General features: G+C 40.4%; 1 protein-coding gene across 1 annotated transcript in view; it reads left to right on the top strand.

The window, feature by feature from the left end:
* Nucleotides 1–1,247: 1,247 nt before the first annotated feature.
* LOC111144086 (SHQ1, H/ACA ribonucleoprotein assembly factor) overlaps nucleotides 1,248–23,775 on the top strand; it is a 101,847-nt gene continuing 79,319 nt past the window's right edge. The window contains exons 1-5 of the mRNA XM_022498196.1: nucleotides 1,248–1,445; nucleotides 7,062–7,126; nucleotides 10,168–10,290; nucleotides 11,038–11,198; nucleotides 19,665–19,777. Of these exons, the coding sequence (XP_022353904.1) occupies nucleotides 1,303–1,445; nucleotides 7,062–7,126; nucleotides 10,168–10,290; nucleotides 11,038–11,198; nucleotides 19,665–19,777 (605 nt within the window). The 5' untranslated portion in view covers nucleotides 1,248–1,302. The remainder of the gene's footprint in view (nucleotides 1,446–7,061; nucleotides 7,127–10,167; nucleotides 10,291–11,037; nucleotides 11,199–19,664; nucleotides 19,778–23,775) is intronic.

Below are 23,775 nucleotides of genomic sequence, written 5' to 3'. Positions count from 1 at the left end.
AACTCCCAGAGTTAAGCAGATTGCTTTTGATTTTGAGACTTTTGTTTTACTTGCTCCTGCTAATGTTTTCCTAAGTCCTAATTAATATTCAAGATGCATAAAACTTGGAGGTTGTAAAGGTTTTTGAAGTGATCTGGTCCACTCATTACCCCAGAGATGACTCTCACCCCTTTCCACTGACATTTCAAACCAGGAAGTAAATAGTATTTCCCGAATAGTCTCGTTTCTGGTGGAATAACGGGAAATACAACGAGAGGAAGGAAGGCTAAGGGAATATGTAGGGAAAGAGGGAGATGAGTGGGACCGGCATTGGGAGAATCCGAGGAGCATGGACTAAAGGTGTATGGAGAAAAGTGAGAAAAGGCAAGAAGGGATACAAAGGGACGGCAATTTGTCAATGCAGGCACTAACAGGGCTCAAGGATCAGACGTTCTGGGTTCTGATCATTTTAAGGTGCATGATTATAAGATACAGTACTGAACCTCTCTGAGTCGTGTTCTCTGGAGTTCATAGTGCAGGTTAGATGAGGTTAGTGGTGGGGTGGACGCTCCATAAACAAGAATACTCAAATAAGGAATTCGGAAGGGGAGAGAAAGTAGCAGAAAAAGAGAGGGAGAGGGAAAAGGAGAAGAGGAGAAATCAGCAGAGAAACACGGAGAGGGAGGGAGAAAGGGGGGTTGGTGACCAGGCAGGTGAGAAGTAAGGGAAACCACAGTAACGACGCTGCTGTGGCTACTGCGGTGACTGCTTCCACACAAGGAGCGTTGACAACTCGCCAAGTGCGTTGCTAGAGCTTTACTTGCATAATTTCACGTTATCTTCACATCTCTAAGGGGCTAGTATCATTGTCATTTTAAAGAAGAGTACTCTGAAACGTAGAGAGGGTTTGTAACTTTCCCAAGAACTCACAGCTGACAGGTGGCCGAGAAGGGATTCAAACGCAGGTCTTTCTACCTGCAAAGCCAATGCTTGTTAAAAATCATCTCTATGGCCCTCGAAACAGGCTTGATGGGTCTGAAGAGGATTCTTGTCCGGATTTCTCCAAGTTATACCCTTGGTTCAATTCCCACGGTCAGATCCCCGCGCTCCACGCCCTTTCTCCTTTAACAGCGTCTAGTCTCCATGGAAAACGGCGTGGGGGCGGGACTTCCTGCCTCACGCAGGAGCACTTCCGTCTCGAGCCGGAAGCACCCTGGATAGCCGGCTGGGTCCCGGCGCGTGGGGACTTGCTGCAGAGTTTGAGTGGCGGGAGCGCGGTTGTTGGGAGCGTGAGCTGCTCGGACTCTGGAGTCCAGCGCAGTCATGCTGACCCCGGCGTTCGACCTCAGCCAGGACCCCGACTTCCTGACCATCGCCATACGCGTGCCCTACGCCCGGGTCTCGGAGTTCGACGTCTACTTCGAGGGGGTCGACTTTAAGTTCTACGCCAAGCCATACTTTCTCAGGCGAGTTCCCGCTGTCCGGCCTTGGAAAGAGCGAATTTAGGGGATTGATTAGTTGATTGATTCATTCATTTTTTACTTACCCATTAGCTGCTTAGCGAGGAAGGAGGAAAAGAGCGAGGGAGCACTTCTCGATTTACCGATTGCCCTTTTCCGAGATTTCCGCAGGTGCTTTTTGGTGCTGACGAAGTGACCCGGTCAGGTGTGCGTTCCAGATGCTGCAGAAGCTCGTTTCCGTCTTTAACTTTGTTAAATCCCCACCGCAAAAAGATTTCCAGCCGCTGTAAAACGTGGCGTTTGGAGCCTTGTAACCTTTGCTGTTTCTGTCCCGTCAGCCTAGTTCCCGTGCTTTTTTTCTGTTGTTTTCGTTCTGCGTTGGTCCTCCAGCCTCTCCCCTGCCCTGGGACGGTGCGCGCTGACTTCCCAGCTGACCCGTCCGTTTGACTTTTCTCATTCCCCGTTCTCTTTAGAGTTGTGTCGACGTCTTGGCTGACCGCTCCCCACTTCTTGATATTCTCTCCTTCCTTTGCCTCACAGACACCAAATGAGCCTCGTTCTCTTACCTTTTCTTCGTCTGCTACTTCTCTCATTTTGCCCTTTAATTGTGGCGGTTGTCCATTCTCAATGAGGGCCTTTCAGCACTTGTTTGCATTTTCTCCTTGCAAAACTGTAACAACAGTAGTAACAGCTAACTATTCATTCAACACACGAAGCAAATTCCGTATGTGTATTTATGTGTATCTCATTTCGTCTTGACAGCGCTTCTTGGAAATAGGCATTGATATTAGCTTCTTCTTCTTCTTTTTAAGATTTTATTTATTTATTTGACAGAGATCACAAGTAGACAGAGAGGCAGGCAGAGAGAGATGGAGAAGCAGGCTCCCTGCTGAGCAGAGAGCCGGATGCTGGACTCCATCCTAGGACCCTGGGATCATGACCAGAGCTGAAGGCAGAGGCCTTAACCCAATGAGCCACCCAGGTGCCACTTAGTTTCTTTTTACAGGTGATGCTGTTGGGTTATTCTTCCTAGAACCTTGTCAGTCCCTTGTCCTTCCCTTGCTTGTTAGGTAAACTCCATTCTCCTAATCTTTCTCCTCCAGGTGTAGCTGCAGCCTCCCTTTCCTGCCCCTGTGCTTTCCTAATAAAAACTGCCTCTTGAGTCAAGCTGGTTCCTTCACTGAGCCTGAACCAGTGTTGCTCCGATTTCCATTAGGCCCTGACTTAATGCACCTACTTGTGTAAACTGCACTTTCCTATTTTTTAGTTCATTTATTTTTTATTTTTTAATTTTGTTTCAAGATTTTATTTATTTACTTGACAGGCAGAGATCACAAGTAGGCAGAGAGGCAGAGAGAGAGAGGGAAGCAGGTTCCCCGAGAGCCCAACGCGGGGCTCGAACCCAGGACCCCGCTATTATTGCCTGAGCCAAAGGCAGATACTTTAACCCACTGAGCCACCCAGGTGCCCCTTTAGTTCATTTTTTTAACTTTGGTTTGTTTATGTCGGGCTGGATTTTTGGTATCAGGGATATGGTGCTGTCTTGAGTAGTTTACATTCTAGTGGTGAAAGAACAATAAAGGAGCAAATAAACATATAATTAAAAATTGTGGTAAGTGCTCTGAAGGGAGGAGTAAAGTGCAGTGATAGAAAATAAAACGGAGCCTGTTGAAATGTAATGTGGCCAGGGAAAGACTTTTCTGAAGAAGTGGTATTTAAGGCAAGACATGAAGAGTGGGAGTAAGGTGGTGTGGGTGGTAGTGAACATTTACTGAATTTTTATTTCAGGTCTATACTTTATGTGGATTATTTCATTTGATTTTAGGACAGTACTACAAAGTAGTTTCTGTTACTTACATATGTTACAGATGAAGGATCAGAGGCCCAGAGAAAAGATCTTAAATGAGATAGGAATGTAAAATAAAAAATGTAATAACAAATTTCAAAGTAGAAACCACTTTGCTTAAATTTGGGAGCTTTGATGAAGACCAAATAAAAGGTAATGTATGAAACAGTTTAAAGAGTGTTCTTGTGGCACCTGGGTGGCTAAGTGGGTTAAGCCTCTGCCTTTGGCTCAGGTCGTGATCTCAGGGTCCTGGGATCAAGCCCCACGTCAGGCTCTCTGCACAGCGGGGAGCCTGCTTCCTCCTCTCTCTCTCTCTGCCTGCCTCTCTGCCTACTTGTGATCTCTGCCTGTCGAATAAAGAAATAAAAATCTTTATATTAAAAAAAAAGAGTGTTCTTCACATGGGCTCATTCATTCCTTGGGTATCGGGGGCTTGGGAGTTGGGCACACCTGGGTCTCAGCACACTTAATAGTTCTGGGACTTACAGCAAGTTATTTGGTCTCAGTTTCCTAATTTGTAAAATGGGACTGATATTAGGGATCCTAAAGAGTTGATGTGAAGGTTGAGATAATACATGCATTGGTTTTATTACCATGCCTGGTGATTGCCCAGGCAATCAATTGTTCAACGAACAGTAGATATTTATTATTACAAGGGCCTACTGTTTCACTTATCTGTTGCTGCATAACCAATCAAACTAAATGCTGTAAAACAATAATTATTTGACTCCCTTGTCCTGGTTGTGTGTCAGGGATTTGGTAAGGGGTTGGCTGGGCTTTTCTGACTTGAGATCTGTAAATCACTTGTAGTCATATGGTGGCTGGACCTGGAACAGCAAGGGCCAAAGCAGCTGTGGACTGGTGGAGTGGCTGGGGGAGGGCGCCTCTTTGTGTACTCTCAGGACCTCCCTATATGGTGTCTTTGCATGGTCTAGTTTGTGATTCCTTTGGGGAGGTGGAACTGAAGGTTTCAAAGCCAAGTATTCCAGGGGGCAAGGCAGGTTCATATCACCTTTATGACCTAACCCCAGAAATCACACTGTCACTTCTGCTTTATTGTATTGGTTAAAATATTTCCACAACGTGAATTAATTTTTTAAAAACAGTAATTATTTTTTATTTTAATTCCATATGTTTAATATATAGTGTTGTATTAATTTCAGGTTTATAGTATATGTGATTGAGCAATTCTGTACATTACATAATACTCATAAATGTACTTTTAATCCCCATCACCTATGTCATCCATCCCCTTTCCCCTCTGGTAACCACCAGTTTGTTCTCTGTAGTTAAGAGTCTGTTCTTTTTTTTTTTTTTTTAATAATTTAAAAATTTTTTAATAAACATATAATGTATTTTTATCCTCAGGGGTACAGTCTGTGAATCTCCAGGTTTACACACTTCACAGCACTCACCATAGCACATACCCTCCCCAATGTCCATAACCTCACCCCTCTCCCCGACGACCCCCCTCAGCAACCTTCAGTTTGTTTTGTGAGATTAAGAGTCACTTATGGTTTGTCTCCCTCCCAAACCCATCTTGTTTCATTTATTCTTTTCCTACCCCCCAAACCCCCCATGTTACATCTCCACTTCCTCATATCAGGGAGATCATATGATATTTGTAAGGGTCTGTTCTTTAGGAGCTCACGGGTGGCTCAGTCTGTTGGTTGGCTGGCTCTTGATTTTGGCTCAGGTCATGCTTCAGGGTTCTGCAAACTAGCCCTGCATCTGGCTCCCTGCTCTATGGGGAGTCTGATTGTCTCCCTCTCCCTCTGGCCCTGCCCTACCTTGCTCTTGCTCTCATGCTCTATCTCTCAAATAAATCTTTAAAAAAAAAAAAAAAAAGTCTGTTCTTTGGTTTGTCTCCTCCATTTGTTTTGTTTATTAAATTCCACATATGAGTGAAATATGGTATTTGTCTTTCTCTGACTTCACGTAACATGATACTCTAGATCCATCCATGTTGTTGCACGTGGCAAGATTTCATTCTTTTCCATGGCTGAAGTAATATTCCATCGTGTGTGTGTGTGTGTGTGTGTGTGTGTGTGTGTGTATGTGTGTGTATACACACCACATCTTTATCCATTCATTTATTGATGGACGCTTGCAAGCTTACTCAGTTTTAAGGGGAGAGGACCTAAACCCCACAGTTGGGAGGAGTGATGTGATACAGGCTATCTTTGAAAATAGAGTTCGCTACAGTATACCAGAGGTGAATAAAACCTCGCTCATCTCCTTGAGAAGTTGGGTGACAGATCTGTGAACAGATAGGATTTCACTCTCACACAGTAAGAATTTAACTCTATATTTAGAGTTTAGGAAAAGAAAGTTGGTATTAATAGAGCACATCTTTGGAATGTTTACCTACTTCCACGCACTGGGCCCTTTGCATTATTCTTTCCTTCTCACAGTAACCCTGGGGTAGAGTCTGTTATTTTTCTCTTTTTACAATATGAGCTTTGAAGCTGATTAACTTGTACAAAGAAAGTTGTAGAGGTGGTAAGTGTCAGAGCTGGGACTCAATTCAAATTCTGATAGTAAAGTTAGTGTTTGTCATCATTATAACAAGCAAATTTATGCATTAAACTAACTCCTTCTGTTGGGCTTAGAAGGGATTTTGGTTTGGAAATGCACTGTGGCTCCAGGAAGCATTAACATCAAAGGTAACTAGGTTGTGAAGCCCTGGGCCTTTGGGACCTGCCAAGTTTTGATGGTGATGATGGTGATGATGGTGATGATGATGATGATGATGATGATGGTAGAATAGGGACCAGAGGGCAGCGGGGAAAGGAAAGGAACCTCACATTTGAATGTTTGGAATGGAGTGGAAGCTGGTCTGATAGGTGGTACCAGTGAGTTTATTTAGCTGGTGTCAGGCACCAATAGAAGTTTTTTCAAAAGAAAAGTGATGGTCTGGTTTCCATTTTAGAAAAGTTCTTCTGGGGGCGCCTGGGTGGCTCAGTGGTTTAATCCGCTGCCTTCAGCTCAGGTCATGATCTCAGGGTCCTGGGATCGAGTCCCACATCGGGCTCTCTGCTTAGCAGGGAGCCTGCTTCCCTCCCTCTCTCTGCCTGCCGCTCTGTCTACTTGTGATCTCTCTCTGTCAAATAAATAAATAAAATCTTAAAAAAAAAAAAAAAGAAAAGAAAAGTTCTTCTGGGACCTCAGTGGAGGACTGAATGAAGAGAGTAAAACTGGAAACAGGGAAATCAGTTCATCTCCTTTAGTGTGAAAGAAGGGGAAATCTCTGTATAGTAATAATGAGACTTGAGAAACATACTTTTTTTTTTTTAAAGCAGTATTTTGCCCAAAATAAACAATTGGCCTTGGTATTTCTTTATTGTTTTCCATTTTTAAAATTCTTTTTAGTGGAGGAAGGAGCCAGTTAGTCCATCTTTTTTGAGCCACTGCTGTGGCACCAGGTATATTAACAAGTTTCTATTCATTAGGAAGATGAAAGTACTGTAACAATAGTGGTAACTAGTATTTATTGTGGCTTTTTCTTAAGTATTACTTTTTTTTTTTCCCCATTCAGTATTGCTTTTATTGGTGACTAGGGAGTTTCAAACAGAATGATGAGTCATCTGTGATTTCTTGTTTCTCAGCTAGGAAAGAGATGGAAGTTATTTTGTTTGTAAAATATTAAAGAAATGCTGAGGAATTGCCTTTTAGAATGGTTGATAGATTTCAATGGCAAATGTATACTGTCATTGGTGGTCACTTATTATACTTTATGCTTTAAAGACTTAATGAAGTCTTAATTTAAATCGCAGATTAACCCTTCCTGGAAGAGTTGTGGAAAATGGAATCGAACAAGGATCCTATGATACAGATAAAGGTATTGCTTTTGGAATTTTGTTAGTTTTTTCTTTGGATTCTTCCTGTTAGAATAACTATGTTGTAATCCTTTGAGACTTGATGGTGACCTTTAGATATTTTGCAGATACAGTCTGTCCTGGTCATACTTTCTTGTTTCTTAACAAGCGCAGTGCCCATTTTTCATGGATTTCTTAACAGGTACAGTTTTCTCAGTCCTTTAAAGTACTTCACAGTTTTTTTTTTAAAGTTACTTAAATACTCTGTTTCTTTTTTCTGGAAGTTTATTTTCTACTTCCCCTATTTTATTTTATTTTTAAAAAGATTTTATTTCTTTATTTGTCAGAGAGAGAGGGAGAGAGAGAGCACAAGCAGGGGGAGGGGCTGAGGGAGAAACAGGCTCTTCACTGAACTAGGTGCCTAACTGTGTGGCTCAATCTTATGACCCTGGGATCGTGACCTGAGCTGAAGGCAGAGGCTTAACAGACTGAGCTATCCAGGTGCCCCATCCATTTAAAAGTCAGATTATGTGAGGTGATTGGTTACAAAAGATGTGGGTGATTTTTTAAATTAAATTTTTTTTTTAAGATTTTATTTATTTGACAGAGAGATCACAAGTAGGCAAAGAGTCAGGCAAAGAAGAGAGGGGGAAGTAGGCTCCCCGCTGAGCAGAGAGCCCGATGCAGGGCTCGATCCCAGGACCCTGAGATCATGACCTGAGCTGAAGGCAGAGGCTTTAACCCATTGAGCCGCCCAGGCGCCCCTAAAATTAAATTTTTAAAATTAAGAAGATGTGGGCATTTTTCTTGTGTGCTTTTCGAACTTAAAATCTGATAACGTGTAGGTAGGAGAGAAACTGCAAATGTGGCATTTAAAGGCTGACTGAATTTTCCTTTCATGATTGATAAGCTCTTCATTTCAGCTATCCTTGAAACCATTTATTTTGCTTTTGGAGAAGCCACTAGATTTTCCTTTATCCATGGATCTCATCAATAAGATACTTGTTTATTTATCAAGTGAATATTTATTGATCTCAGTAAACTAGGGTAAGGGAGGAAGGATGGCATGAAAGAGTTAAATGACAAAGTTGTAACCCATAACACAGTAATTAATGTGATAATGAAATATAATGAAACTACCCTTCTAGGTAGTAAAAGTAGTACCTGCTTTTAATTGCAGGTAAGTTGCATATTGAAACAAATTTATTAAATTTTAAAAGTACCCAGGGGTTTAGGAGAGTTGTATTTGGGTTGAGTTGTATTTGATATACACTTGAACCCTAAATAACATGGGTTGAACTGTGTAGGTCCACTTATATGCAGATTTTTTTCAATAAATATAATACTATACTGTAAATGTATTTTCTCTTACGATTTTCTTAATAGCATTTTCTTTTCTTTTTTCTTTTATTATTTTAAAATTATATTTAAATTTAGTTAATTAGCATATAGTTTATCATTAGTTTCAGATGTAGAATTTAGTGATTCATCAGTTGCGTATAACACCCAATGCTCATCACATCACGTGCCCTCCTTAATGCCCATCATCCAGTTACCCCATCCTGGCACCCACCTCCCCTCCAGCAACCCTCAGTTTTGTTTCCTGTGGTTAAGAGTCTCTTATGGTTTGTCTCCCTCTCTGTTTTTTGTCTCATTTTATTTTTTCTTCCCTTCCCCTATGCTTCCTCTGTTTTGTTTCTTAAATTCCACATTTGAATGAAATCATATGGTAATTGTCTTTCTATGATTGACTTATTTTGCTTAGCATAATACCCTCTCGTTCCATCCAGGTTGTTGCAAATGGTAAGATTTCATTTTTTTTTAATGGCTGAGTAATATTCCATTGCATGTATATATACCACATCTTCTTTATCCTTTCATCTGTTGATGGACATGTGGGCTCTTTTCCATAGTTTGGCTAGTGTGGACATTGTTGCTATAAACATTGGGGAGCAAGTGACCCCTTGAATCACTACGTTTGTATCCTTTGGGTAAATACCTAGTAGTGCAATTGCTGGGTCATAGGGTCGCTCTATTTTTAACTTTTTGAGGAACCTCCATACTGTTTTCCAGAGTGGCTAGATCAGCTTACATTTCCCCCAACAATGTAAGAGGGTTCCCCTTTCTTTGCATCCTAGCCAACATCTGTTGTTTCCTGACTTGTTAATTTTAGCCATTCTGCCTGGTGTGAGGTGGTATCTCATCTTTTATCTTTATTGTAGCAAGAGCACAATATATAATACATACAGCATACAAAGTATGTGTTAATCAACTGTGTTATTGATAAGGCTTCCTTTCAACAGTAGACTATTAGATGTTAACTTTTTGCGGAGTCAGGTTATACACAGATTTTTACCTGTACAGGGGGATAGGCCCTAAGCCCCATGTTGTTCAAGGATCAACTGTATTAGAGTACGGTTAAGTACAATGAAAAAGGTAAAATATTTTAAAATTTGGAGTAGTATATAATGTAATATAAGTTCATGGGGGGAACCTGGAGGAAGCGGATAAGCCCAGTCAGGGAAAGAAAAGAAGTATATAGATAGAATTTGAGTATGCCTTAGACTTTGGGGCTATGTCTCTGGCGATATCAGAAAACTTTATTAGGCTATAATTCCTTTAAAATTTTGTGTGTTTTTGGAACTGCTGCTATTCATTGGATCAGATATTCAGATTTTTTTCCCTTTAAGTCCAGAAGTAAATGTTTTAAGTGGCTATCGGCTAATTCTAAGCTACTACCTTTTCAGGCAATGGAATTTTAGAGGTTTTGACTTAGATTTTAATATGATCAGTAGGTTAAGGGGATACTGTGTAAGACTAAAGCATTCTGCAGCTTTAGCAGATTAATTTCTTATAGAGGTCACAGCTGAATCAGTGATTCTGAAAAACCCTATTTGAGCCTTTTACTATCCTGGTTTTTATTCACTGACTGTGTAATAAGGGCATAATTTTGGAGCCCTATAAAATAGAATTATAATTTACCAAGATATGTATTTCTCAGATTTATTTGTGAAGTCTTTGAATTTTTAAATAGAGCTAAGTGTAAAATAAATTTATCTTTAAGGAATTTTTTCCATTCGATTGCCCAAAGAAACTCCTGGCCAGCATTTTGAGGGGCTGAACATGCTAACTGCTCTTCTGGCACCAAGAAAATCCAGGACTGCGAAACCACTTGTGGAAGAAATAGGTATGTTTATTGCAGTTAAGAAGAAATAAAGATAAATAGAATATTTGGAATGCTGTCTGTTTCTAGGGGAAAAAGAGATATAGCAGATAGGAAATTGGAGGAAAATCCTTCAGGTGATAAGGTAAGGACATCACATGAAAATGCAAAATAGCTCATTTGGTGACATAATTTAAAGACAAAAAGAACCAGTATCTCAGTCATGTTTTTGGACCAGGCAAAACAGCATCTCAGTCTTTTGCAAAACCATGGCTTCTCGAGCTTAGATCAGAGGTTTATAATTCAGTGAGTTACATAAAATGAATACCACCTAGGTCAAGAAATGGAACATTTCCAATACCTTGGAATCCTACCCGGAGCCTCCTTCTAGTCACTTCTCCCTCCCTCCCTCTCAAGGTTACCACTACCCTCAGTTTGGCTTGCTTTTGAATTGTCTATAATTCAGATGGTATGTGTTCTTTTTTGTCTGGTTTCTTTCACTTCATATTTTTGTGAGATTTATCCATCTATAGCTAAAGTTTGTTTTCATCGCATTTGTCATTTATACATCCATCCTGCTATTGATGGGACTTTGGGTTTGTTCTTTTTTTTTTTTTTTGCTATTAAAAATAGTGGGCTCCACATAGTCTTACATATCTCTTTTGGTACACGTGGGCAGGTATTTTTTTTCTCCAGTACTTTTTATCCACCCCCCCCAAGTTGTACCTAGGGAATCCAGTACTAAAACAAATTAATATTCAACACGTTCAGGTGCATCTGAGGTTTCTGAGGGAGGAGTAGAAGATGAGGATGAAGAATTCGAATGGGAAATTGAACAGTCCCCCTATGAAGAGGTATCGGAAAGTGCTCTGAATCCTCAGTACTGCTATGGCTTTGGAAATTTACGCTCTGGAGTGTTTCAGCGGTTACAGGTATATTGTCTTTCTAAAACACGTTGGCGCATAGGGTTTTACCATTTGGATATTTTAATTTCAGTTGTGCTCCTAGTTGGAGGTTTCTTATGAAGACTGTAGGAGGTGACGTATTTAGAGCACAAATCACAGCTTCTTGTATGTAGTGGTGACACAGATGTTTGTTCCTTTCCATTGCTCTGGGTGTTCTTCCCCCTCATACTGTGCTTACAGATGTCAGATGTCCTGTTACTTTCTTTTTTCCCCACTTCATTCAGTATTCTAGACATGAAGTTTCCAAAATACAAAACGGAACTCCTCTCTCCTCATACTTCCTGGAAATCTTTGTTTTATACTTCTGAAAAAGGAAAATTATTACCTGATGTCTCTTCTGTTTTATAAATATAAACGAGACAGAATGTTCCCAGTGAGAGTGAATTTGTGTCTTTTGATCAAATTGTTTAGTTCTTGGTGTACAGTAGGCACTTTTGTCTATTTACTCTTGGTGGGGGTTGAATGTAATCTCTTGTTAAAACCCGATCATTTGTCAGTTAGGCTAAAAAGGAATGACATCACTCTCTCTTCCTCAAAACACATAGGAAATTCTACTTTATTTAAGACTATGCGGGGAGAATGAAATGGAGAGGAGATTTTGAACTATTTTGTCCCCATGTTTTTTACAGAAAATGCATCTTTACAATGTTATATAATGAAAGTGTGAACCATTAACTTGGTGAAGTTAATGAAAGAAGTGAAAGAAACCAAAATAAACTGCCTTTTTTTTTTTTTTTTTCAACTTTATCCCTGCCTAGGGAGAGGATGTTAAATCTGTCTAGAGTGTGGCTTATTGTAGTAAGACGTCTTTGAATATACTAAGAAATGGCTAACCCACTCCTCCTGTTGTTTAGATTTGGGATGATGGGCCAGTTATGTGACTACAAACAAGTTTTATCTCCTCTTTGTCAAATAGGGATAAATTTGCTCACCTACTTTGTACGGCCATTTAGAAAACTAAAGGAGATACTACTTTGTGAAAACTCTTAGAAAAAAAAAAAAAGAGTAAGACACTAGAAAGACTTCTGCCCTTGAAAAATATAAGATGTGCTTGAAACTCCTTAAAGAGAACAAAATTGGGATTTACTTGAGCAGATAATGCTGATTAGATACTCCCTTCAAAACCCTTTTCTGCTTTTTTTCTGAATTATGGTCTCTCCGTATTCTCTCTCCCTGATCACATTCCCTGGTCATCTCTGAGGTAGTAAGAATAGAGTCCGTTTCGTCTACGCAGAAACTACAGTGAATGGACCTCAGTTGGTTAGCTGAAAACCACTCTCTGGTCAGTCAGTTGTGGGCTTACCTGTCTGAAGCTCTAAATGAATAATTCAAGTCATGTAGGCTAAGTACAGATTGTACATTCTGATTGAATGTCATTTCTGAGGCTGGGGAACTTGGTTTCTTGCCACTGCCGTTGAGGAAAGATCTTTTCAAGGGATTTCTGCCAGTTTGATGAGAAGCTGCCAGAATGCTGTAATGTGAGCCTAAGCCAGGTCCTTTAAGTCACAGGTTCTTGTATCTGTTGAAGATATTCAATAAGTAATTGAGGTTTATTTAAAAAAAATTATTTTGAAATACACTTTATGTCTTTCTGAATGTCTTAACTAAGGCACTAAATCTCTAGGTACCTATCACCCAGCTTAAAAAGTAAAAACATCTCCATAGTTGGAGCCCCTCATTGCATCATGCTGTTTCCCCCTCAGAAGTGAACCACTGAATTTGATGTTTATTATTCCCAAGCATTTAGTTTGATTATCTAAAGTCTTTTGACTGTTCAAATTTTAATTGAATGAACATTCCTATTCTAAACAGTTGGAATGCATATTTTCCTTCACATAGGATAAAAAAAAAGATCTTTGGGAGATCATGTGAGAACACTCTGAGGGATGATATAACTAGTAATACTAGTACAGGCTCATAACTCACGTCTGTAGTATGGGGATCACAGAAAGTTCTGGAAATAAACATTTTTTTAAAATATTCAGTTTGTTAGCAAAACCTGATCTGAACTGATGTTTTTCAGTAGTTTTTTAAATCCCACTTGGTAGGCATATGGCACAGATTTTGCCATAGAAATAGTAATGCATTTGAATATGGGGTGCTGCTTCAGATTTAGAGGGGGTTAAATAAAATGTGGAATGTATGTGTACCATGTTACTTTTTGAAACTCTTCAAAGAGTCTGAATCCTGAAGTCCCTCTCCTGTCTGGATAGGAAATGTGGACCTCCAGTGTCTGTGTATCGACACCTAACAGCTACTGATTATGTCCCTGTGTGAGGCACTGTGCGGGGCTCCACGTGACTGTTCCATGCTGGTATTGTTGCTCTTATTCATCTACCTTTTACCAATGGATGAACCAGTAGATACCTGTAGGCTTTAAAGAATTAGCATATTTTCTTACATGAATAAAATTAGAAGACTATGGTGTCCTTCATGACATTAGGAATGACTCATTTTTATTTATTTATTTATTTGCCAGAGAGACAGTGAGAGAGGGAACACAAGCAGGGGGAGTGGGGGAGGGTGAAGCAGGCTGCCCTGCTGAGCAGAGGGCCCTATGCGGGGCTTGATCCCAGGACCTGGGAACATAACCTGAGCCCAAAGGCAGAGGTTTAATGACTGAGCCACCCAAGAGTCTCTGTATTTTTGAGAGAGGGAAAGAGCGCGTGCCGGGGGAGGGGCAGAGGTAGAGAGAGAATCTCAAGCAGGCTCCCCATTGAGCACAGAGCCCGATGTGGGGCAGGGTTTGATCCTACAACATGAGACCACAAGCGGAAATTAAGAGTTGGCTGCTTAACAGACTGAGCCATTCAGGCTCTCCCCCGTTCCCCCTGTGACATTAGGAAATATGAGAAGTTTCAAAAATTCTAGGTAAACCAGAGTGCACTGTCTCTTGGATATTAAGGTAGATGTGTTTTATGAGTTAGTGGCACAAAAATCTCACATACTTGGTATTTCTCACAGAATTCGTCTGCATTTGTGACTGCTGTATTTGTGACAGTCACACCATGTGGTTAAAAACTGAGTAATCATGTAAGGTTAGTGGTATCTCTTTCTGCTAGTGGAGCAGCTGGGAGAAACTGAAGTGATTGCTGCACTAAGAAATTTGAGAACATCTCTTCTACTTTCAAATGACGTATTTAAGAAACGTCACCATTTTCTCAAATACTGTTTTCTCACAAGTTTAAAGTTTCTCTCATTCTGCCTTTGGGTGAGACAGTATCCATGAAGTTTTGCTGATGGCTCATATTTTACTCATTTTTTTCACAGTCTGTTTTTTCACCCTTAAATGAAAAATAGCTCTGTTTTCTCTGATGATAAAAGCTGTATAAGTTCATTACAAAAATATAACAAAGAAAGAAACATTCATAATTCCAAGACCCAGGTATCTTCTCTTAATTGAAAAATTTAACCCTTTATGGGGAGGTTTAGTCTTTCATATTTTTTCCCTCCAACCATTTACATTTGCTTGGAAACTTCTGTATTTCATACTGATAATGAAAAGAAGATTTTTTTTTTTGCTGAAACAAATTCTTTTTAACGTATCTCCTACCCTCCCCCCTCCCCTTTTTCCTTTCCCTTCTGAAATTGCTGCCAGCCACCAGGGCGCCTTTGGAAAACCGCCCTGGCTGCTCAAAGTCAGGCCTTCACAACAAGCTTGAGGGCGGTAGTGGCTGCCAGGAGCAACAGTCCTAGAGTCTCCGGGCGCCGGCCCAGCAAGCTCCCGGGACTGCTGCTGCCAGCAGCCACAGGACGCTGGCTTGCTGGCCCTGTCCTTCCCTCAGCTGCACCAGGAGACCTACTGGCCAGATGTGCACACAGGTCTTCATTTTCTATCTGGAGATTCTCTGCCCTTGCTGTGCCAAAACTTAACATAAGCCTGATTGAAATCCTGCATGACTTTTTCTTGGCAATACCCCTCTTCAAATGGCTCTCCTAACAGGGGCCATAACAGTGCTTTAGAAAAGAGAGAGAATCACTTCCGTTCTGCTGTAGCTGAACATGTCCCAACCTCTTACCTTTCTGCCTTTGGTTGATTGATGCCATAGACGGGTTGCTCTGCTCCAGGCTAACTTTGCTTTGTAGTTTGTTCTGGTTCCTCTTGAGGGTCCAGTTGGAACAGGGCGACTGTGTGTGACTGTGGATAGAACGAGCCTGGTGGGGCTTGTGCTGCCATGGACATTAGTGTTTTTTGGGGTACAGGCTACATAGCTACATGTGAAAGTCCTAAGTCTGGAAGCCAGAGGGAAGAGGAAGGAGAGAGAAAGGATAGCTGCATTCTTACTATCTAATTCCCATTCCCCTGAGAGCAGGAACCTTGTCTTTGTGTTTATTTCTGGATCTCTAGCACCCCAAGCAGGACCTCATACAGTATTTGCTGAATGAATGATTTAATACTGAAGGCCAGGAACAGTGCTAGGGATACAGTGAGGAAAAAGATTGACTAGACTCCTTTCCTTGTGGAATCTTCTAGTGGGGGGATAGAGAGTAACCATGTAAGCAATAAATAAGAGAATTTCAGATTGGGACAAGTGAAGGAAAGGAAAGAGTGATGTGAGAGCCCGGGGGGCCAGGGGAGGGCAGGGGATAGGGTGACCACTTTGGCAAGGATGCCCAGAAAAGGCCCTTTGGAGAAGGTGGCATTTGCACGGAGTCTTGAATGATGAAAAGTGTACTGTAGATGCTAAGACTCAGAGTTCTAGAAATGGAAGATGTGCTATGTAGATTTGAGCTGGGGGATTTGAGCCAGAAGGAGAAGGTAGGTGAGGGTGAAGTGCAGGACGGGGGCTGGATTATGCAGAGCTGTGAGCTGTGGGGAAAGTCCATTTTTTTTCTCAGTGCATTTAGTATTTTGAAATGCCCATGGTTCTTTTAGTCCATTTATCCTTTGAAATGTAGAGATACCCACAGAAGCTCCCAGATTATACCCCGCTTGTGACCATATATCTTGTCTAGGTGAAATAATGGAGCGGCACATTTTAATCTCTTTTTTCTTTTTATTGCTGTGGGGAAGTAAGGAAATGGCAGGGGAAGGAGGATAGGTAGTCTCAGTAGGAAAGCAGCCAGGGAGTAACAGGGAACAGTAGTGGGACAGGCTGACAGAAAGAAAGGAAGATAACTGTATTGAATGTATCAAGCCCTGTACTTGATGCCTTACTCAAATTATTTCATTTAATCCTCATCGTAGCTTGTAGACAGAAGGATGCTCCTTTCCACCCCATTCCCTAAGATGTCTGTGTGCCAGTCCCCGGAGCATGGGAACATGTCACATTATGTGGCGGAAGGGACTTTGCACATGTGATTAACTTAAGGATCTTGTGATGGGCAGATGATTGAGCACGATCCAGGTGGGTCCTGTCTAATCCTGGGGTCTTTGAAGAAGGAAGTAAGAGAGTCCAAGTGGGAAAAGAGATGGCCATGTGGCGATGGAAGCCGAGGGAGGAAGGGCATTGTCATGGAGGCCACCAGCCAAGGAATAAGAAAGCCACCCTCCAGGATGGAAGAGACGAAGCAAGTGATTCTCCCCTAGAACCTTGAGCAGGAACCAGCCCTGCCCTTCCCTTGTTTGAGCCTGGGGACACTGATTCTGGACCTCGGAGCTCCGGAACTAGAAGAGGATATGTTTGTGTTGTGACCACTAAGTTTGTAGTAACTTGTTACAGCAAGAGGAGAGTAGTACCCAGCCCCTCGATGGAGGTATGACCAGACACGTTCACAGAAAGGAAGCTGAGGTCCAGGGAAGTTGCACAGTTAGACTAGAGCAGTCTTTATCTGACTGCACAGTCTCGGTTTCTCTGCTGCATCACGCTGCTTTCAGAAATGTGTGTGTGTGTGTGTGTGTGTGTGTGTTCCATACACGTGGGTACGTGCAGGGAGCTTCTTGGGGTAAGGAGGAAAGGAACTGGGTGACTCATGTGTACTGGGGGGGAGGACTTGGGGTTTGTGGGCAGGAAACGACTCTCATAGTAATCTAGCTGAGGTGAGTCCTATGTGTACAGTAGAACTGGGCTTCTTCCCCCAGGGCCTACGTCAGTACCCTTTCCAGCTCTGTGTCTCAGGGAGCTAATGGCAGGCGGGTGAGCAAGTAGGGAAGAGAGGAAGAGTCCAGATTATCCTGCTTGGAGAAGAGATGTTTCTGGTGGATTAAAATGGAGCTATGAAAGCATTTTCCCATGGAAACATTGCCACGGGGTTGTTATACTGTTTGTATCTAGAGTACTCTATTTAAAGTTTATTGTGAATTGAATAAACTTGCGGGTTACCATGAGCATGTAACTACTATTTTTATAATAGTATTTCTATAGGAAAATACGGTCTTATTTCCCAAAAGCGATTGTAAAGGAACTTTTGGAATGTAAAATTTTATTTGGGAACCACCAGTAATCAGGTTTTTGCCTAGAATGTTTGTAGTTAGAAGTATTAACATGTTCTGGTTGTGACTTCTATAAAGTTCTGTGGACCCTTTTGCAGTATTAGTATGTGCTTTGATTAAATGTTGATACTCAAGCTAAGTGGATTGTGGTAGGAACGAGTGAGTTGTGTTTTTTTTGTTTTTTTTTTTTTTTTTTTTAGGCACAAATTTTGATTGTGTGTATCCTAGTGTATCCTTGGCTCCTTCAGTTTAGGTCATTTCTTGGCAGGTAATTTACCTTACAGCTCTCAACTCTGAGCCTGGTTATCAGGCACTAACCTCTCTTCCATTTACAAATCTTGTTTTCAGTTTGACTTTACCACTCTGTCAAGTTATTTCTCTTGATTTCTTTTAGCTAATACAGTTGAAGGTTCTTCCAAATTCCATACTTCTCACTTAGGGTAACTGGAATGGGGAGGTTGAACAAAGAAATAGAGGTGTAGCTTTAGGAATATTTTGCATTGTGTGAGGTTTTTTGGCTTCATCATTCCAACCAAAAGAAAAAAAAAAACTCCATGGTATCCCAGACAGTTTTCCTGCTCTACCTGTTTTCTGTAGGATTTGGCCTAGGACACGTGCTACGTGTCAATGTGTATATAACCAGGTAAAGATTTTTACAGTAAAGCTGAATATTACTTAGGATTAGATTTTTAAATTTGAAAATAGAAAGTCATATACATTTAAATTGCCCTTAAAAATTCTTAAATCTGCTTATAAAGTAGAATGCACACAGTTTTATATATAAGTTTTATTTGGTAATCCTTATTGAGACCAGCTGACTTAGACCTTAGGAAGAAACAAAAGGGAAGTCTTTGTGTAGATGTTCAAACCATTGATATTCAAACTGTTTTGCCTATTGAAAGAAGATAATTTTCAGAGTGCCTGGGTGGCTCAGATGGATAAGTGACTGACTGCCTTTGGCTCAGGTTATGATCTCCAGGTCTTGGGCTTGAACCCTGTGTTGGGTGGGCTCCCTTCTTATCGGGGAGTTAGCTTCGCTCTCTGCCTCTCCCTGCTGCTCGTGCTCTGTCTCTGTCTCTCTCAAATGAATAAATAAATTTTTTAAAAAGATTTTATTTATTTATTCGTCAGTGAGAGAGAGCGCATGAGCACAAGCAGGGTGAGCGGCAGGCAAAGGCAGAGGGAGAAGCAGACTCCCCACTGAGCCGGGAGCTTAATGTGGAACTTGATCCCAGGACCCCGGGATCATGACCTAAGCTGAAGGCAGACAGACACTTAACCGACTGAGCCACCCAGGTGTCCCTGAATAAATAAAGTCTTAAAAGAAAGAAAAAAAAAGAAGACAATTTGCAGTGATACAAACAGACTTTTATTTAACACTTCAGGAAGCAAACGGTCTCCTTTCAGAGAATTATAAAATGGGGCCAAAGGTGGAAAGCTTTTATAGGATAAAGAATAAAGAACAAGGAAGAGAAAGATAGGAAGTATCTGATTGGCCACACGGTCCACCGAGTTTGGGGTGAGAATAAACAAGGAAGGAAGCATAGCGCCCAAGGTTGGCTTGGCCTCTGGAGATTGGCTGACTAGGTGTAGTGCATTTCTGGTCAAGCAGAGTTTTACAGGCATGTAAAAGTTATCTAAATTTTTTTTTTTTTTTTTGCTGATGTGGCAGGACCACCTCCATCTTACTGGCTAGAAATTTATTTAAACATGCTGTTAATAACTTTCAAATTTCTGTGAGTAAATGGGGAAGAGATGAATTAAATGTTCCTACTTGCTTACACAGGTTTGTTGGTTTTTTTTTTTTAATGGTAGACTTTTATAGCTCTAATATATATTGATCACTTTGTTGTAAGGATTAAATGAGATAATTTATGTGAAAGTGTCCAGCGGGGCCTGGCAAGCAATAGGTATTTAACAAACATTTGTTGGATTTGAATTGAAATGTCACAGGTAGTACGATTAGATGGTTCCTTTGTTTTGGCCTTTTGTGCAAAATTAGATTTTTCAATGATGGCATGGGAGATAGCAATTATTCTTTCTTTTCTGTTTGTTCTTAGGATGAATTGAGTGATGTTATTGATATTAAGGATCCAGATTTCACTCCTGCAGCTGAACGAAGGCAGAAACGCCTGGCTGCTGAGCTGGCCAAATTTGATCCTGATCATTATCTGTGAGTACCGAGTTTTTTGAGGATTAAGGGTTTGACTTGACATTGACTTGAAAATTTTTGAATGTCTTTTTAAGTATGTTAGGCATGTGGTTTTGGGATTCTAGAAATTAGTGATGGCTCAGAACCTTAACTGACATTTGAATTAACCTACAAACTTACGCTTCTGTGATCTTTGTAAGGTGTGCTTCTCAGGAGGTCATTCTGGCAATGGAGAACTCTTAATGTACTTCTTTATGTGTTTTCTCGCGAGGCTGCAAAGTAAAACACAGCATTGATGAGAGTATTTTTAGTTCTTTTCAGTAGACTTTTTGTTGCAATTAACGGTATATGTAAATGAAAAGATGTTTTAGTTTCTTTAAGAATTTGAATCTACATGTCCTGCATTTCTTGGCTGATCCAGGGTATTCCCAACACTTGATCTGCGAGCACCTGTAATTGAAGATCTGAGTCTAATTAACAAATAATTATTCATTGTGGTAGGGTATAAATAAAATCTAATTTTAAGTTTGCTGTATTTCCCATCTGCTTTAATTATGTCTTTCACCACAGTGTGTCTCTGTCAGGCTTGTATTTGCCTAATAAGCTTATCTAGTTAATGGATAGGTAAATAATCACTTGAGACATTGTGATGTCTCTCACTGGCCATGAATAGTAGCACTTCTTCCAAGTAAGGGATTGTCACAGAGGATAGCTTCTGTGGATGCTAGACTCTCTTAGGATGTGAGTCGTATGTTCATACAGGCCTCAATTATTATTCTTCCCAAAGTCTAGGCCAGCAATTTCTAAACTGTTATATGTGCAGCTATAAGCATCATATTCCCTTATTTTGTATAGTGCTTTCAGCTTATCAGGTGCTCTCAAGTGATTATTTAAATCCGTTTTCACAACAGTTGGGGAAAGAAGGTTAAGGGACTTGCCCAAGGTCATACCACTACTAAGTGGCTAGGTCTGGACTTGAAAAGAATCTTTCCATTTGTAATTTTTTATTTCCCTTTCATATACACTATTTCAGTTTAACTGCTGTTGCTCTTGTGATTAACATTCTATCTCCTGTGACACTGTGGGAGACTAATTGGAATGGCAGAAGTATATCTTGTGATGTGCAAATGCATTGAGTGATGTGTAGTGATAAATGGTCGAACTATTCAACGTCCTGGGGGGAACTGGGTAAGAGCAGGGTATGTTATATTTTGGAGGACATCTGAGAGATTCAGCTCCATTTACATTGCCATTTCTAATTACCTTTATCTCTCCAATTGTGGTTTTAAAGGTCCACTGAAGAGTAATTTGAAGAAACCTATTTAAAATCATGCTGAATATTTAAAATGGGAAATTTCATTGTCAGCAAATTTCTCGGGCCAGCATGAAAACAGAATGAGCTTTACAAGACTAAAATTTCAAGTGGGAGGGAGCTTAATTAGAAGAACTGCCTATCTCTTCTCTTCTCAAACTGGAAGAATAACTGTATGGCCTGAGAGAATTAAGAAATTGGAATTTATACTTAGCAGTGTGATATTATATGCAGTCCTTATTTTTCTCCATCTTCTGTGTTTCTTTATCCAGAAACATTTTCTTTCATAATATGCATGAACTGTTGTTCCGTTTCTCAAGGAGTGGTTTAAATTTAGTCATGGGAAGGTCGGAGAGTGGAAGCTGTGAGGTAAAGGTTCTTTGTGACTTTTCCAATAGCAGTAAGACTTTGGCTAATTGTCATTTTTGTGTTATTTCTTACTCATTATTTTTATTAGCTGACTGACTCACCCAAATGTGTTAATAATAAATGAAGTGCAAGTAAAATTCTTTAAAATTTTCAATTAAAACTTTTTTGGCTCAGTGCTTTTTAAATTGTTCTTATTGGTTAATACAGTGGAAGACAAGGTTTACTTCAGTTTTTATCTACCTTGTAGGCAATGCATCGCATGTATTATAGTACACATTTAGGTATGTAAATGTAATGTACAAGATTAATGCATAATATATATTATGTTAGTGTGTACTATATGACACTTTCAAGTTGTTTGACATATCCTTACTGGTCATGATGTCTTTTCATGGTGTCAGGTTTTTTGGAAGCTTGGGAAAACCAATTTTAAATCTGTCCCGAGGCAGAACACAGTGAGGTTAATTCATTATATAGAAAATTCATACATTTCAAAGGGATATATAAATGACTTAGGATAACTATTATTTTTTAAATCTTTTGTTGTAACTTCTAGATGCCATCATGTGATGTTTTTCCCCACTGTGTGACACACATCGTTTTTGATTATCTATTTTTCTTCATTTGTAACTCCTTTTGGATATTATTTTTATGCTACAGTTTGTCGAAGGCTTCTTGAATTATTTAATAGGCTTTCCTGTTTTGCTTATCATAGTCAAGTTTTCATATTTCTCTTGCTGAGAGTGTTTTGTTTTTTGTTTTTTCCTTCCCCAGGCAAATTGTTTTTTAATTGTTGGCCTCTCTTCTGCTTTAACCAATTCCTAAGATCTGCGTGTTTCCTTCTTTGGGAGAAAAATAGGTGAATTTAGTCAACACTTTAAATACTGTGAGATAAGAAAAGGTACAAAAATGATCGTAGCATTTGGGGTGCCATTTTAAATTGTAACTTTTCAGTGCTGTGCATTTATTAAAGAGTTTGGTATACTGATTAGGCTTTTGGATTGATTGAGGAATCTCAAGACTGTAAGTAGTAGTGATGAGGCTGGGAAGAGGGCCACCTGCTCCCAACATGGCTCTTTATTCAAAATGACAAGCTTAGGAACAAGCATGAGAGTAAAATTTCACCTGTTCATTCTGTCACATGTGCCCTTACTTGTTCAAGTACGTGTTTGGATGAACTGTGTGCTGGGTAGGTCACAGACCCTGAGGATTAGCATGAGTATAAAAAGGTCCCTGCGCTCATGGGTCTTCCGTTCTAGTAGGGAAGCAGATAATATTTCAAATGTGGTAAGTGCTTTGAAGAAAAGCCACATTATTAAGGGTTTGGAGAGCGACTCCTCTAGTGCAACCTGTCTAAACTCAAACCCAACATTTTTACCTGGAAAGTCTTCCTGAATTTTCTCTTTGGTGGAGTGTACCATTTTTCATGCCAGTCACCCAGTGTAGAAACCTGTGATTTTTCTTTGACTGCTCTCTCACCCCACACTCCTAATCTATCCTGAAGTGGTACTATTTATCTCTTTACTGTTTCCTTCACTCAGTGTCTCTCTGGTCCTCGTATGTATCTCCCTTAGTGCAGCAGTCGTGTTTGGCATCTCCACCTCTGGACTTCCACAGATCCATCAGCCATAAACCCGGCAGTATTATGTCTTGAATACTGAAAATGAACATCTGCTTAAAACCTTACTGGGTTCTCCATCGCTTAAGGTGTAAACTTCTACCTCCTTAGCACAGCATAGAAAGTTCTTTGTGATCTGGACCATGCCTGCCTCTGGAGTGTCCCTTTTGCCTCTCTGCCCGTGTTTTACACTACAGCAGTCATGAATTTTAGTATTGCTCCACTTGCACCCCACAACTTCTTGCACACTTGTTATTCATGATACTCCCCTGATAGCTTTTTCTCTTCTGCCCCACCTTGCTGAGATAACTTCTACTTATCTTTTAAGACTGAGTTCCATTGTCATCTGTTGGTGCCTCCCTCCCAGAGAGAGGAAGCCCTCCTCCAAGCTCATAGCGCATCTTGATTGTATGGCATTCTGTGTTTGTCTCCATTCTTATTACATTCTGGAGCCCTGAATGGCCAGGAGCATCTTACTGATCTTTATCTCCCTGATGCTGCTTGTGCACTGGGCACTCAGTAAATGCTCGTTGAATGAACAACACTTAAAAATTTGGAAATAAATTTATTTTGTAAAGTAAAACATTAGGTCAACCTCAGACCTCAGACCTTGTTCACGAAACTAACCATGGACAGTATAAGAAATAAACCATCACATTTTAAACTATTGAGACTCTATTTAAACACTTTGAAATTTTTGGAGGGAGGGCATGGAGGTGA

This window comes from Enhydra lutris, unplaced genomic scaffold (genome assembly GCF_002288905.1).
Source record: "Enhydra lutris kenyoni isolate GAN:26980312 unplaced genomic scaffold, ASM228890v2 scaffoldscaffold10, whole genome shotgun sequence".
Classification (NCBI taxonomy): Eukaryota; Metazoa; Chordata; class Mammalia; order Carnivora; family Mustelidae; genus Enhydra; species Enhydra lutris.
This window is presented reverse-complemented; position numbering and strand designations above follow the sequence as displayed.